Genomic DNA, 14,286 nt, shown 5'->3' on the forward strand with positions numbered 1-14,286 from the left:
CCGCAGAGCAGGGAGCCCGATGCGGGGCTCGATCCCAGGACCCTGGGATCAGGACCCGAGCTGAAGGCAGACGCTTAACGACTGAGCCACCCAGGCGCCCCTGTTTTTGTTTTTGTTTTAATTGAGGTATCGTTGACATATAACAGTGTAGAAGTTTCAGGTGTATAACCTAATGGTTTGATATTTGTGAACATTGTTGAAATGATCACAGTAGGTGTAGTTGGCATCCATCAACACACATAGTTACAATTTGTTGTTTTGTGTGTGTGTGTGAAGAGAACTTTTAAGGTCTACTCTCTCTGCAACTTTCAGATATACAATACAATGTTATTAACTATAGTCACCATGCTGTGCATTACAGCCCCAGGACTTCTTTATTTTATAACTGGAAGATTTTGCCTTTTGACCGCTTCGCCTATTTTGCCCACCTCCCACCCCTCCACCGGCAACCACCAACAACCTGTTCTCTGTATCTGTGAGCTCAGTTATTTTTTTTTTTTGAAGTTAATTAATTTTTTTTAGTAATCTCTACAACCAAGGTGGGGCTTGAACTCACAATGCCGAGATCAATGGTCAAGTCGTATGCTCTTCCGACTGAGCCAGCCAGGCGCCTGCTGTGAGCTCAGTTATTTATCTTATCTTATTATTTTATTTTGATTGTACATGTAAGTGACATCACTGAGCATGTTTTTGAGGTTCCTTCACCTTTAATTTTAATAGGACTCCAAAGAGGTAGGTAGGTTATACAAGCGGGGAAAGTGGGCATTGGAAAGAAACCCGGTGTCACTTGGTGGCGAGCTGGGAGTTTCAGGTCCGGAGGCTTGGCCCTGGACGCTAGCAGTTTCAGGAACAGCAATGTCGACAGAGCGGGAAGCTGAGCGGGAGGCGAGCGGAGCCTTGCCCGCACAGGAAACTACAGCTCCCGGCTTGCCCCGCGCAGCCGCGACAGACTACAAGTCCCAGGCTGCTCCACGGCGGCGGGCGCCGGGCGCCATCTTGGTCGGCGGCGCGGATTGAATGAGCCCGCCGCGCCGCGGCCGCCGTCCCGAGCCGCGCGGGCCCCGAGCCGCTGTCGCCGCCGCCGCCGCTGCCGCCGCCGCCATGGCCACGCCGCTGCCCAGCCGCGCGGGCGGGCCCGCCACGCCGCTGTCGCCCACGCGCCTGTCGCGGCTGCAGGAGAAGGAGGAGCTGCGCGAGCTCAATGACCGCCTGGCGCACTACATCGACCGTGTCCGCGCGCTCGAGCTCGAGAACGACCGGCTCCTGCTCAAGATCTCCGAGAGGGAGGAGGTGACCACGCGCGAGGTGGGCGCGCAGCCGGGGCTCCGGACTCTGAGGGTCCCCGGGGGCTCCCGTGCGCGAGAGGTGACACTGGGCAGGCCCCGCCCACCGGGGGGGTCCCCGGCGTTTCGGGGGGCCCTAGGGGCGCACGCTGGGGTGGGCCTCGGCCTCTGACTATACCCGGGGGGTTTCGGGGACCTCCCGTGGGTGAGGTTTGGAAGCCGGGCGGGCCCTGCCCACCTAGGGGATCCTCAGGGAATCTCGGGGGGCTCCAGGCGAGGGGTGCACACTGGGGCAGGCCCCGCCTACCGAGGAGTCCGAGGGATTTTTCGGGCGACCTGTGAGAGCGGGGCGCACACTGGAGCAGGCCCCGCCCACCGATGGTTCCCCAGGGTTTTTCGGGGGACCTGTGAACGAGGGGTGCACACTGGGACAAGCCCCGCCCGCCGAGGGGCCTGCAGGGGGTTTCGTGTCTCCACTGAGTGAGGAGTGCAGTCTGGGGTACACCCGTCCTCTGAGGGATCCCCAAAGGATCTCGGGGCCCCCTGTGCGACTGGTGGAGATGGGGCAGGGCCGAGCTCTGAGTGGTTAGAGGCGATCTGGGGATCCCCTGGCTGAGCGAGTGTGAGCCAGAGTAAGCCCCGCCCCTAAGAGAGGTGGGGAGTCTCGGGGATGCGTTAGGATGTTCTGGCGTCCTGGGAGGAAATTTGGTGGGGTTCTCTGGTCTCGGAGGAGACCGGGAGTTCAAGCTGTGTGGAGGGTCTCATGGTGGGGGGGGGGGGGTCCTCTGGGGGAAGTCACGTGCTCTGTTCTCTGTGGAACTCTGCAAAGGTCCTATGATGAATTCTGGGGAGTTGAGGGACTGGGGAGGTGGTTTGGCTGTAGGGTCCGTCTCCTACCCGCACCTGGGGTGGGTGGGCATCCGAGGGGAGGGGGTCTGATGCCTCAGGGGTCCCATGGGAGATTTGAGAGGTCCTCAGGTGGGCCTTGGGGCCCCCGTTGGCTGATGGACTGGAGCCTGGTAGGTGATGGGGAGACGTCTGGTCTTGGGGATCCAGTGGGAAGTTTTGGTTTCCACGTGGGTCTCAGGGCTTCACCGCAGACTGAGGGAGAGGGGCTGGGTAAGCCCCGCCCCCTAAGGGCAAGTGAGGGCTGGGTGTCCTGGGTGGGTCCTTTCCTTGGTTGGGGACTGTGGCTCCAACCCAACCCTCCCCCAGTCCCCACGGGCCCCAGGCTCTTTTCTTACTTAGCTAGACCCTGCTGGCCCCTTGAAGCCCAAGTGTGGTTCCTCTGAATAAGGGTGGGGGGTGGGGGAGTGCTCACCCTGTGGTTCCCCCTGAGGGCCCGTAGGAGAGCCAGGCCCTGAAGCCAGAATGTGCTTGAGCCTAGGCTTCCCTAGGCTTCCCTATCCTGACCGTGGACCAAGTGACAGACTTGGGGGAGAGCCGCTGGGGGGTCATTTTGGGGAGCCACGTACGCTTTGTGTGACCCTGGGCAAGTCAAACTCTCTGGGTCTCAGTGCTTCTTTTGTAAAATGGAAATAACAAGGCCCCCCTTTTGTGCTAGCTGGCGGGGCGTGTGTGTTAATATGTGGGGTTTTTTTTTTTTGGTTTTTTTTTTAAAGATTTATTTAGTTATTTGAGAGAGCGGGAATGAGAGAGAGTACATGAGAGGGGGGAGGGTCAGAGGGAGAAGCAGGCTCCTCGCTGAGCAGGGAGCCCGATGCGGGACTCGATCCCGGGACTCCAGGATCATGACCTGAGCCGAAGGCAGTTGCTTTAACCAACTGAGCCACCCAGGCGCCCCTAATATGTGTTTTGTAGAATAAAGGACAGGCGCCCCAAGGAAGTATTCCGTGGGTTCTGTCGCCCCTGTTTCATGGTTGCCAGGACAGGCAATGGCTCAGAAAGTGGCTTGGGTGATGATGGGGAGGAGGTTTCCTTGGTAGGTGGCACTATGTTGCGCGGATGCAAACTGCTTTTAGTCTGTGTGACCTTGGGCAGGTTTTGTCATTAAGACAATGGGGCTAGAATTGTCTGCCCCCGAGGTGGCCCCCTGATGTCCTCAGGATGTGGGCCCAGTTCCTGCCTGCTGGGATGGGCAGTGCGTGCCAGTGGCGCTGGCTGGGTGGTGTACCTAGAGCCCGTGCAGGAGTGCCTGGGGAACCCGATCCGCCGGCTGTCTGGGGAGCAGCATTATTCCCTTCTCAGCTGGTGAGGCCTCCTGGAGTCCAGATGAGCTCAGGGAACAAAGGAAGTCTTGCTGGGGGTCATACACCCGCCCCACTGTGAGCTCAGGGGCTGTGCGGGGCTCTAGGTGTCGCCCCGGGCTGAGGGCTGTGCTCCCAGCTGGAGCTGGGGAGTTGCCACCAGCTTGTTCTGGAGTTTCCACCTGCCCGTGGGGCCAGGTGACAAATGCCCCTCGGAACTGGGCAGTGGAGGGAGCTGGTGACCTACGGGGGGAGGGGATGCTGGAGCAGCGAGCGCGGGGTGGTCACGTGGGCTCTTTAGAGGGAGTGACCTGGAAATGGCCTTGGCTGCAGGGGGGCCCAGGCTTGCCCGGCTCTGGAGAGGTGGGTGGGCAGAAGCGGGAAGGGGGCCGGGAAGGTGGCTCCAGTAGGAGGGCTGCGTGCGCTTTACTTGACAGCAGCTCCTTGCCGCCATGGAGGCTGCCCCCAGGGACATTAGTGGTCATCAGGCTGGGGGTGCTCCTGGCATCAGGTGGTGCTCAGGATGGCCCCACCCCCGAGGATGTTCCAGCCCCAAATGCCGTTAGGAGAAGCCACTTCAGGAACCCTTTGAAGATGTCTTTTAAAATGTTATAAGCGTGGGGCGCCTGGGTGGCTCAGTTGGTTAGGCGACTGCCTTCGGCTCAGGTCATGATCCTGGGGTCCTGGGATCGAGCCCCGCATCGGGCTCCCTGCTCGGCCGGGGGCCTGCTTCTCCCTCTCCCACTCCCCCTGCTTGTGTTCCCCCTCGCGCTGTCTCTCTCTCTCTCTCTCTGTCAATTAAATAAATAAAATAGTTTAAAAAAAAAGTTACAAGCGTACCACATGCTTGTAGTAAAACCTAAACAGTTGAGGTAAAACTGAAGCTTCCAAGCCCTTGCTGTTCTGCCCGCGGGCACGCTCTCACACGTGCCCATGTACAGGTCCTGCTGGGTATTGGTCGGGCGGGCCGTGCTCTGCTGAAGAGCCATGTGCTCATGTCACTGGAGGGTTTCTGGAAGGGCTGGGGCCGGGCCGGATTTCTGTTTGAGAGAGGTCTTGTGTGCTGGCCGGGAGGGAGGGGACCGGGGAGGGAGAAGTAGTTCTCCAAGGAGCCTCCCCACTTGGGTGTTAGGTTCCTCCAGCCTTCGGTTTCTTTTCTCTTACCTGCCAGGGTGTCCTGTTGCTGCTGGGGGGTGGGGGCAGGTAGGGGGCTCCCTCAGGTGGACCCAGGGAGCAGGGGCAGGGTGCGTGAGCTGGGTGGGAGGAAGTAGCACTTGGGGCTGCCTGTGTCTGGGGATTACCTGCAGAACTGTGGTTCTTAGCCGGGAAGATTTCATCCTCCAGAGACTCGGGAACAGGAAAAGGCCACCTCGGATTATCTGGACACCCCTCCACGCTCCCCGTCCTTGGCCAACACATGCTAAAACATTTGTTCATTCTTGGCAGTTGCAGAATGCCATTAAAGACTAAACAAAAGGCCCAAGCCATTGGTCTCCCACTGCTGTGGCCCAGGCTTGTGCAGGGACTGTCACAGGTGCAGGGAAGCAAGTCCTGCCAGCAGAGCACCTGTTAGTGGTCTGAAAGAGGCTGTGTGCTTGTCCTCTACGAGCATTTTCTACATTGTCCCGGGGCCGTAGAGTGGGACTGGCAGATGTTTTCTGAACAGGGCCAGAGTCAGCATTTTCAGCTCTGTGGGCTGGAAGTCTCCATCACAGCTACTCAACTCAGCCGTCACAGTGGAAAGCTGTCACAGACACTATGTAAAGGAATAGGCCAGGCCGCGTGCCAATAAAACTTTATTTATACACATGGAAACCTAAATTCCTGTAATTTGCCTGTGTCGCAGAATTTCTTTTTCTCCTGCCCACCCCCCCCTTCGCCATTTAAAGGTGTAAAAACTATCCTGGGCTTGCAGGCTGGACAAACACAGGCGGTGGGATGGAATTTGGCTTGTGGGCCTGTGTTTGCAGACCTGGCTGTAGATAAGTGCCTTATTAAGACAGATGGACATGGGCCCGCATGTGTGTGTGTGCACACACGGACGTGAAACACTGCATGGACTTAGTACTTTTATTTAGTAATCTCTACAACCGTGGTGCTCGAACTTCCACCCTGAGATCAAGAGTTACGCGCCCCAGACAGCCGGGTGCCCCAGAACTCGGTACTTTAACCAAGACACTTGAGGAGACCGAGACCGTGGCCTGGGAGCCCAGAGCAGGGTCAGGACGGGTGAATCCAAGGGGTTGCCAAAAATCTCGGTCGTGGAGACAAGCAATATGATGTATTTTTACTTACTCAACCTTATTTCTCGGGGGGGTGTCTCAGACTGTCTGTTAAAACCCCGACTCTTCTGGAAAGTCCCACCTCCCAGAAGCTCCTCTGTCCCTGGGCAGGAGATGGTGGTTACCTGACCACGTCGCAGATCCTCGGCAGCTCCCTGCAGCCCCCTCTGCTCTGGGGCCTTTCCCGTGGAAGGGAGGGGTCCTGGCTGCTCCTGCACCCCCCCGGCCCAGACATCTGCTGGTATCTTGTAGTTTCGTGGGAGGTGGTGCAGCTTTCAAAGCCGGCCGCCCTGGGAGTGGTTCTGCTTGTCGTCCTCCATCCACCTTCTCTGTCTGCAGCTTCATTGAGCTGGAATTTTCAGCCCCTATGGCTCTTCCAACAACGCTCTACAGCTCAGTGGTCTTAGCGTGTTTAGATGTGTGCAACCATCGCCTCTGTCCAATTCCAGAACATTCCCATCTTCCCAAAAGAAGCCCTGTCCCCATCAGCCGTCACCCCCCATCCCTCCCCGGCCCCCACGAGCCCCCTTCCCATCCGTGGATGAGCCTGTTCTGGACGTGTCACCCACGTGGACTCACACCCCATGTGGCCTTCCGTGTCTGGTTCCTCCCTGAGTGTCGTGGGCTCGGGGTCCATCCCCGGGGCAACGCGTGAGTGCGCCTTGCTCCTGCTTGCGGCCGCGGGACGTGCCCGTGGGTGTGTGGATACACTGTGTGTATCTGCTGGTCCATTGATGGACGTTTGGGTCGCTTATACCTTCCGGCTGCTGTGAACTGTGCCATGAACACGCACACAGGTTCATGTGTGTGCACGTGTTACTTCCACCGCGCCGGTAGGTCCCAGCAGTGGAGTCACAGGGTTACAGGGTCAGCTGCCCGACCCCGGCAGCTGGCCCGTTTTCCACTCCCACCGCTGTGTGTGGAGGTCCCGATTTCTCTGTGTTGCTGTATCTGTTATCCTTTGTCTTTTTGACTCTGGCCGTCCTAGGGGGGTGGAGGGGCTCTCTTACCGTCCTGGTTTGGTTCCAGGTGTTTGTAAATGCCTGTGCTTGGCCCTCTGCACATAGACGTGGGGGGATGGGGGAAGGTTGGGGGTAACAAGGCCACGGAAAGCATGAGCTGTGTGCCCAGCTGGTGGGTGACCGGGGTGGGGGACGGGACCTGGGCAGGTCGGGCCGGCTGAGGTCACCCTGGGGTAGGGGGGCTGAGCTGGCGGGGGAGGCCTCCGGCGTCAGTAGGAGCTGTGTCCAGCCCAGGAGCGCCTGCTGTCGGTGGAAAGGGATTTCTCCATGACCTGGGCCTTGCTGCACCCCCTCAGGTGAGCGGCATCAAGACGCTGTATGAGTCGGAGCTGGCCGATGCCCGCAGGGTGCTAGACGAGACCGCGCGGGAGCGGGCGCGGCTGCAGATCGAGCTGGGGAAACTGAAGGCTGAGCTGGAGGAGGCGAACAAGAGGTAGGTGTGCAGCTGAGGTGTGGTGCGTCCCCATGGCCCTGAGCCACACCCAGACACCCTTGGTGCGGGGTCATGCGGGCTGGCCCCTGGGGGGTTAGGGTGCTCTGTGTCCTGGCCCTCTAGCTGGCCTTTCCCACCACCTTTGGGCCCCGGCATAATTCAGCCCAGAATGTCCTAGGCTTGGAACCACACGGTGTGTGGCCTTCTCAGCCCGGCTGCTCTCGCTCAGGGCTGTGCCGCTGAGGTGCCTCCAGGGAGGAGGTCCGCTGGAACAGAGCAGAGCGCAGAGGTGGCCCCACAGCCCAGGCGCCTGGTCTTTGGCCAAAAGGGGCAAAGGCCATCTGTAGTTTTTTTTTTTTTTTTAAGATTTTTATTTATTTATCTGAGAGAGAGGATGGGAGACAGAGAGCATGAGAGGGAGGAAGGTCAGAGGGAGAAGCAGACTCCCCGCTGAGCAGGGAGCCGGATGCGGGACTCGATCCTGGGACTCCAGGATCATGACCTGAGCCTAAGGCAGTTGCTTAACCAACTGAGCCACCCAGGCGCCCCGGCCATCTGTAGTTTTAAACGGCCAGGTAGCCTGTATCCCACCAGTTTAGTAGGTTTGTTAATTAAAAAGTGATTTGTGCTTCTTTGGGAAGATTGAGGAAATTCCAGAGTCAGCACTGCCCGAGACCCAGGCTGCTCTGCCTGGGATCAGTGCAGATTCCAGAAGCCTCCGGATGCCAGGGATCCTGTGTGTGGCTCCTTGTCTGGGCCCAGGAGTCTTGTTTTTTCTGCTTAGCAGTCACAGATGCTCACTGGTGAGAAAGTGGAAAATGCAAGATAGTGTGAAGAGAAAAGTAAAAGTCTACAGCGGCCTTGCAGCCTTCCCCCAGACAGAGCCACCGTGGCCGGTCTGAGCGCCCCCGCGCACCTCCATAAACTCATGGCGGACGCCGGAGACAATCGGGGAGGGGGCTTTGGAGGCCGCGAGCCTTTCACGAACGTCCGCCTGGGTCATCAGATGTCCTCTGTGCCGGGAGTCTGTCCTGGCCGCCGGGATGTTCCCGGGCCCGGGGCTGGCTCACCAGGGGTGCCGTGGCTGTGTGAGGGAGGACCCGACAAATAGGCCACATTCTCCCGCTTAATCCTCTGGGACTTACTGTTACACAGATGAGGAAGCCGCGTTCACGCCTTGAAGCTCGTGAGACGTGGCCAGTGAGACATAAGCCAGTGGGAGCCACCAGTGCCCCTGCTTTCTGGGCCATTCTGTGTAGTTCTGCAGAATCCAAATATTGGATAAAGTTGTTTAGAAATTTCCCACATTGAGGCGCCTGGCTGACTCAGTTGGAAGAACATGTGATGCTTAATCTTGGGGTCATGAGGTCAAGCCCTACATTGGGTGTAGAGATTATTTCAATGACCTTTTTTTTTTTTTAAAGATTTTATTTATTTATTTGACAGAGAGAGAGATAGCGAGAGCAGGAACACAAGCAGGGGGAGTGGGAGAGGGAGAAGCAGGCTTCCCGCCGAGTAGGGAGCCCGATGCGGGGCTCGATCCCAGGACCCTAGGATCATGACCTGAGCCAAAGGCAGACGCCCAACGACTGAGCCACCCAGGCACCCCTTAAATGAACTTTTAAAAAAAAGAAAAATTTTCCACATCACCTGATGCCTCTGTTTCTGTTACCCTGGTTTTGTCACTGATCTCAAACTTGCCAGGCATACCTCACCCCAGGGCCTTTGTACTTCTGCTTCCTCTGCCCAAATGCTCTTCTCCCGGAAATAATGGATCTGGCTCATTCTTACACTCCCCTCACCCAGGTCTATTTCAAGGGTGACCCCCGGTGGGGCTTGTGTGCCTTAAAAGTGCGGTTCCCACCGGCTTGTGCTCATCCCTCACCTCCCGTCCCGCTTCCTCTGCCCTCCTAATGCAGATTCGCATCTGACAGGCGGCACGCTTCACTGTCATCTCATCGCACGAGAAAGTTCTGCATCGGGAGAGCAAGGGTGTTCCCTGGTGTATCTCTGGCGCGAGGGTGGCATTCTCCACAAAGTGGGCCCTCAGTAATGGGTGTCAAACGAATGATTCGTTTCCCCAAACCCCTGCAAAACCTGCTCTAGGGGCTCAGGTTGTGCAGCCCCCAGCCCCATCATGGGTGGGAGAGCAGGACCGTGCGGCGTAAGCTCAGGGACGAGGACTGCAGGGACCCTGAGACCCTCGTGGAGGAGGGCGGTAAAATGCCCCAGTGGAGCTCCGTGTTCCCAGGGCTGCTGTGGAGAACACGGGCAGCTTGGCGGCCGAAGTCACTGGTTTCTGCACCACCCGCCTCGTGCAAGCTGTTGCTGCGTCCCCAGTGGTTCTCACTGTGGTGGGGGGGGGGCGCACCAGGATGCTGCTCGGCCCCCACAGCGCCGTCTTGTGAGCAGCAGGGGGGAGACCCTGGGTGTCCCCACTCTTGCTGGGGACAGCTCTGTCAGCTCCCGGGTGGAGAGGTGGTATGCATTCAATTCCAAGAAGATGGAGGATTCCTTTGAGAAATGTTCAAGAGCCTCAGACCCATGCTAGTAATAGCTGGGCGTTAAAGAATCTATTTGCCATCTTTAATATTGGGGAAAATTGTCTCCTAGAATATCAGATGAACCTGCTTAAAGTAGCTGAAGTTTACAAACAAGATCGACTTTTCAAAGGCCAGGATTTTAATATGCAACTTTAATAAATTATACGTTAACCTTTTTAAAAATCGTTCTCCCCTAAATGATCCCTCCTGTGTCGAAAAATCATCAAAAAATGACATTAAAGCTCTTTCCTTGAGGCTTTTTTGAGTGCTTGTATTTGTTAGCTGGTGGAGTCCTGATGTTCAGAGCAGGTTTGAAGAAGGGGCAGCTTTTTGGGCGACAGCCTGAGCCCCGTTACCCCAGGGCAGATGCCCACAGCTCAGAGGCCAGAGTGAGCTGGTCCCTGGGCTTCCTCCTGGTGCTGCCTGAGGGGCCCCCTGTAGCCCCCCCACCCCCAGCTCGCCCCTCGTGCTCCTGCCTAACGCCTGCTCTTGACTTGCAGCTCCAAGAAGAGGGAGGGTGAGCTCACGGTGGCCCAGGGCCGCGTGAAGGATCTGGAGTCGCTGTTCCACCGGAGCGAGGCAGAGCTGGCCGCTGCCCTCAGCGACAAGCGCGGCCTGGAGAGCGACGTGGCTGAGCTGCGGGCCCAGCTGGCTAAGGCAGGTTTCGGGCGGGTTTCCCCAGTCTGGCGGGGAAGCTGGGGGCCGGCGAGAGGGCTGCGGGTGGCAGGCGGATGTCCTGGGGGGGGGGGCGGTGAAGCCTGGGGCTGGGATGCCAGCGGCTGCCCGGTTTCCAAGCCCTCGACACCCTCTGTTGGAGTGTGTGTATTTAAGGGGATCCCTGGGCCCCGAGAGGCCACACGGTGCGGCAGACGGTGTCACCTCAGCCTGCTGTCGTGTCTCCCAGGCGGAGGACGGTCACGCGGTAGCCAAAAAGCAGCTGGAGAAGGAGACGCTGATGCGCGTAGATCTGGAGAACCGCTGCCAGAGCCTGCAGGAGGAGCTCGACTTCCGGAAGAACGTCTTTGAGGAGGCGAGTCTCAGGGCCGACCGCACCCCCACACGGGAAAGTTTGTGGCCTCCCACTTCCCGGAGGGCAGAGCCACAATCGGGGTAGGCCGGGGCCGTGCTCCCTCCGGAGGCTCCAGGGGAGGGTCCTGCTGCCTCTCCCAGCCCCGGGGTGGGGAGTGGGGGGCTCTAGGTGTCCCCCGAACTCGTGGCCGTGTCCCTCCATCTGTGCTTCTGCCTTCACGTGGCCTCTCCCCCGTCTCTGCTCTTCTATGTCTTATGAAGACACTTGTCATTGGTTTAGGCCCCACCCGGATGATCCAGAAGGATCTGATTTGGAGATTCATTAATCCCATCCGCAAAGCCCCTTTTCCAAATAAGGTCACACTCCCACTTCTGGGGATTAGGACGTGGACACATCTTTTGTGGCGCCACCATTGAACCCACGGCAGATCCTCTCTGTGAAAGGGAAGGGGCGGGCCCCTCTGCTTCTGTTGCTTCCTGGGTCCCCCCCTCCCAAAGCTCTGAATCCCTGGGCCTGGGCTCGGGGGTATGGCGGGCCCACCTGGGAGTGAAGGACATTCCTGGCAGTTAGAGCTGGGTTTCTGTGTCTTCTGGGAATGGATGTGGCGTGGGGCCCCTCCCAGCTCATCCTCACAGAGCTCATTGTCCTGTCATGGCCCAGAATGGAACTCTGGGGCCAGCCGGTTCATACACTCAGTGCCCAGGGGGAGCTGCTGGTAGGAAGCATGCCCGTACAACTGAGGAGTGGTCTCCAGCTGCAGCCAGGCCCCGCCAGGACCAGGGCCAGGGCAGCTGGGGAGGAGCCCCTGAGGGAACCCCTGAAGGCACCCTCCAGAGCCCTGAAGCCTTTGAGGGGGTCTGTATGGGGCCCTGAACTTGTGAGGAAGGATCCCAGGAAGAGAGCCATGCGGGGACCTGTGAGGGGAGCCCGAAGGACACCCTGGAAGCGCTCCTGGCGGGGCTCCCTGAGGCCGGTGGCCAGGAGCTCCTGGCGGGGAGCCACGCAGGGAGACTGGCGAGCGGCCATGGGGGGCTCCATGAAGGTGGGTGTGCTGCTCCTGGACTCCCCGAGCTTCATGGCTTCTTTGTAAACAGGGCTGGCTTCCTTGAGAAACATTGCTCTTGTTCTTACAAGCTGATGGCACAGGGTGGTAAGCGACTGCTCTCTGTGCTGGAGTGCGTTTCTTGGAGGAAAGGGCACTTGCCTTTCCTTGGAGCCTGGGGCTGGTGAACAGCACCCTCTGCCCCCACCTGAGCCCACCTTGTGTCTGGGGCGGCTGTGCACCTGGGCCCAGACCTCCCGCCGGTTTCTTTAGTGCTGCTGTGGCAGCCGGCGGCCTCCTTAGGGCCGGGTCTCTGTGCCTCAGACCCCAGGTGCCTGAGGTGGGCTCGGCAGGAATTCTTTTTTTTTTAAGATTTTATTCATTTATTTGAGAGCAAGAAAGAGAAAGCATGAGTGTGCGAGCAGGGAGAGGAGCAGAGGCAGAGAGAGGGGGAAAGAATCTCAAGCCGACTCCCCACTGAGTGCACAGCCCAACTTGGGGCTCGATCCCACTACCCTGACATCATGACATGAACTGAAACCAAGAGTTGGATGCACAACCCAATGAGCCACCCAGGTGCCCCTCGTCAGGAATTCTTTTAACCACCGCTTTATTGAAATATTCCTGTGCCATGAAACTGTTAAAGTGTACAAGTTGGTTGGTTTTAGTACATTTACAGAGTTGTGCAACCTTCACCTCTGTTTAACTCCAGAACATTCTGTCGGCCCAAAACGAAACCCCGTCCCCATCAGCGGTTACTCCCCGTCCGGCCCCCGCGAGCCCCCTTCCTGTCCGCGGATGAGCCTGCTCCGGACGTGTCACCCACGTGGACTCACACCCCGCGTGGCCTTCCGTGTCTGGTTCCCTCCCTGAGCGTCCCGCCCCCATCAACGGTCACTCCCCACCTTCTCCCCCGCCCCCCGCCCCCCGAGCCCCCTTCCCATCCGCAGATGAGCCTGTTCTGTGCGTGTCACCCACGTGACTCACACCCCGCGTGGCCTTCCGTGTCCGGGTCCCTCCCTGAGCGTCCCCGCCCCCATCAATGGTCACTCCCCACCTTCTCCCCCGCCGCCGCCCCCGCCCCCTGAGCCCCCTTCCCGTCCGCGGATGAGCCTGCTCTGGACGTGTCACCCACGTGGACTCACACCCCGCGTGGCGTTCCGTGTCCGGGTCCCTCCCTGAGCGTCGTGGGCTCGGGGTCCGTCCCCGGGGCCGCGCGTGCGGGCGCCTCACTCCTGTCCGCGGCCGAGGGACGCTCCCGTGCGTGGGGGACACTTGCTTGTCCGCTGGGGGCCATCGGGGCCGTGTCCGCTCTGTGACTCACGCCGCTGTGACTCTCCGGCGGCTCGTCGTCTTGAGCGCTCACGTGGACTTGGGGCTCGGGTTGAGGACACTGGTGACCCCGAGGCCGGGGGCCCAGGGCGGGGCGCTGCCCGCCGCGCTGACCGCCGCGCTCTGGCGCAGGAGGTGCGGGAGACGCGGCGGCGGCACGAGCGCCGCCTGGTGGAGGTGGACAGCAGCCGGCAGCAGGAGTACGACTTCAGGATGGCGCAGGCGCTGGAGGAGCTGCGCGGCCAGCACGACGAGCAAGTGCGGCTGTACAAGCTGGAGCTGGAGCAGACCTACCAGGCCAAGGTGCTGGCGGCGGCGGGCGCGGGGGGGGGCGGGGGGGAGCTCCCGGCCCGCCGCCCGCCCGCCCGCCCCTCACACGCCTGTCCGTGTCCCTCCAGCTGGACAGCGCCAAGCTGAGCTCTGACCAGAACGATAAGGCCGCCAGCGCCGCCCGGGAGGAGCTGAAGGAAGCCCGCATGCGGGTCGAGTCCCTCAGCTACCAGCTCTCCGGCCTCCAGAAGCAGGTGACTCCCGAGGGCCTGCCCGCGCCTCGGCCCTGCCACCGCTGCGGGACCCTCCTTCTGGCGCCCCGGGTGTAGACGGCCACGAATGGCGGTGTGGGTGATGCCCCACCCCTCCCCTCCTGGCCCGGGGAGGGGCGCTGTTGGGCCCACCGACCACCAGAGCCCTCGTGCTCCAGGGCCTGGTCTCTGCCCGCGCCTCCCCCCGCCCCCTGGGCCGCCTGCCCGCTTTTGGTGCCCGTCCGCACACGCAGCCCGGTGGGCTTCTCTGCGGGACCCGCAGAGGCCGCCCTGACCTGGCCGCCCGGACTCCCCCCGCCGCCCGCCAGGCCAGTGCCGCAGAGGACCGGATTCGCGAGCTGGAGGAGACCATGGCTGGGGAGCGGGACAAGTTCCGCAAGATGCTGGACGCCAAGGAGCAGGAGATGACCGAGATGCGGGACGTGATGCAGCAGCAGCTGGCCGAGTACCAGGAGCTGCTCGATGTCAAGCTGGCCCTGGACATGGAGATCAGCGCCTACCGCAAGCTCCTGGAGGGCGAGGAGGAGAGGTGGGCGTGGTCTCGAGAGAGGGAGGGCGGGGCTGCGGGGG

The 14,286-nt window shown here is 60.0% G+C and overlaps 1 protein-coding gene across 1 annotated transcript in view; it reads left to right on the forward strand.

Annotated features, from left to right (window-relative positions):
• Positions 1–1,095: 1,095 nt before the first annotated feature.
• Positions 1,096–14,286, forward strand: part of LMNB2 (lamin B2) — a 22,897-nt gene continuing 9,706 nt past the window's right edge. The window contains exons 1-7 of the mRNA XM_044918635.1: positions 1,096–1,305; positions 7,091–7,227; positions 10,271–10,427; positions 10,675–10,800; positions 13,307–13,477; positions 13,573–13,698; positions 14,025–14,245. Of these exons, the coding sequence (XP_044774570.1) occupies positions 1,102–1,305; positions 7,091–7,227; positions 10,271–10,427; positions 10,675–10,800; positions 13,307–13,477; positions 13,573–13,698; positions 14,025–14,245 (1,142 nt within the window). The 5' untranslated portion in view covers positions 1,096–1,101. The remainder of the gene's footprint in view (positions 1,306–7,090; positions 7,228–10,270; positions 10,428–10,674; positions 10,801–13,306; positions 13,478–13,572; positions 13,699–14,024; positions 14,246–14,286) is intronic.

The sequence above is a fragment of the Neomonachus schauinslandi genome, chromosome 1, assembly GCF_002201575.2.
Source record: "Neomonachus schauinslandi chromosome 1, ASM220157v2, whole genome shotgun sequence".
Classification (NCBI taxonomy): Eukaryota; Metazoa; Chordata; class Mammalia; order Carnivora; family Phocidae; genus Neomonachus; species Neomonachus schauinslandi.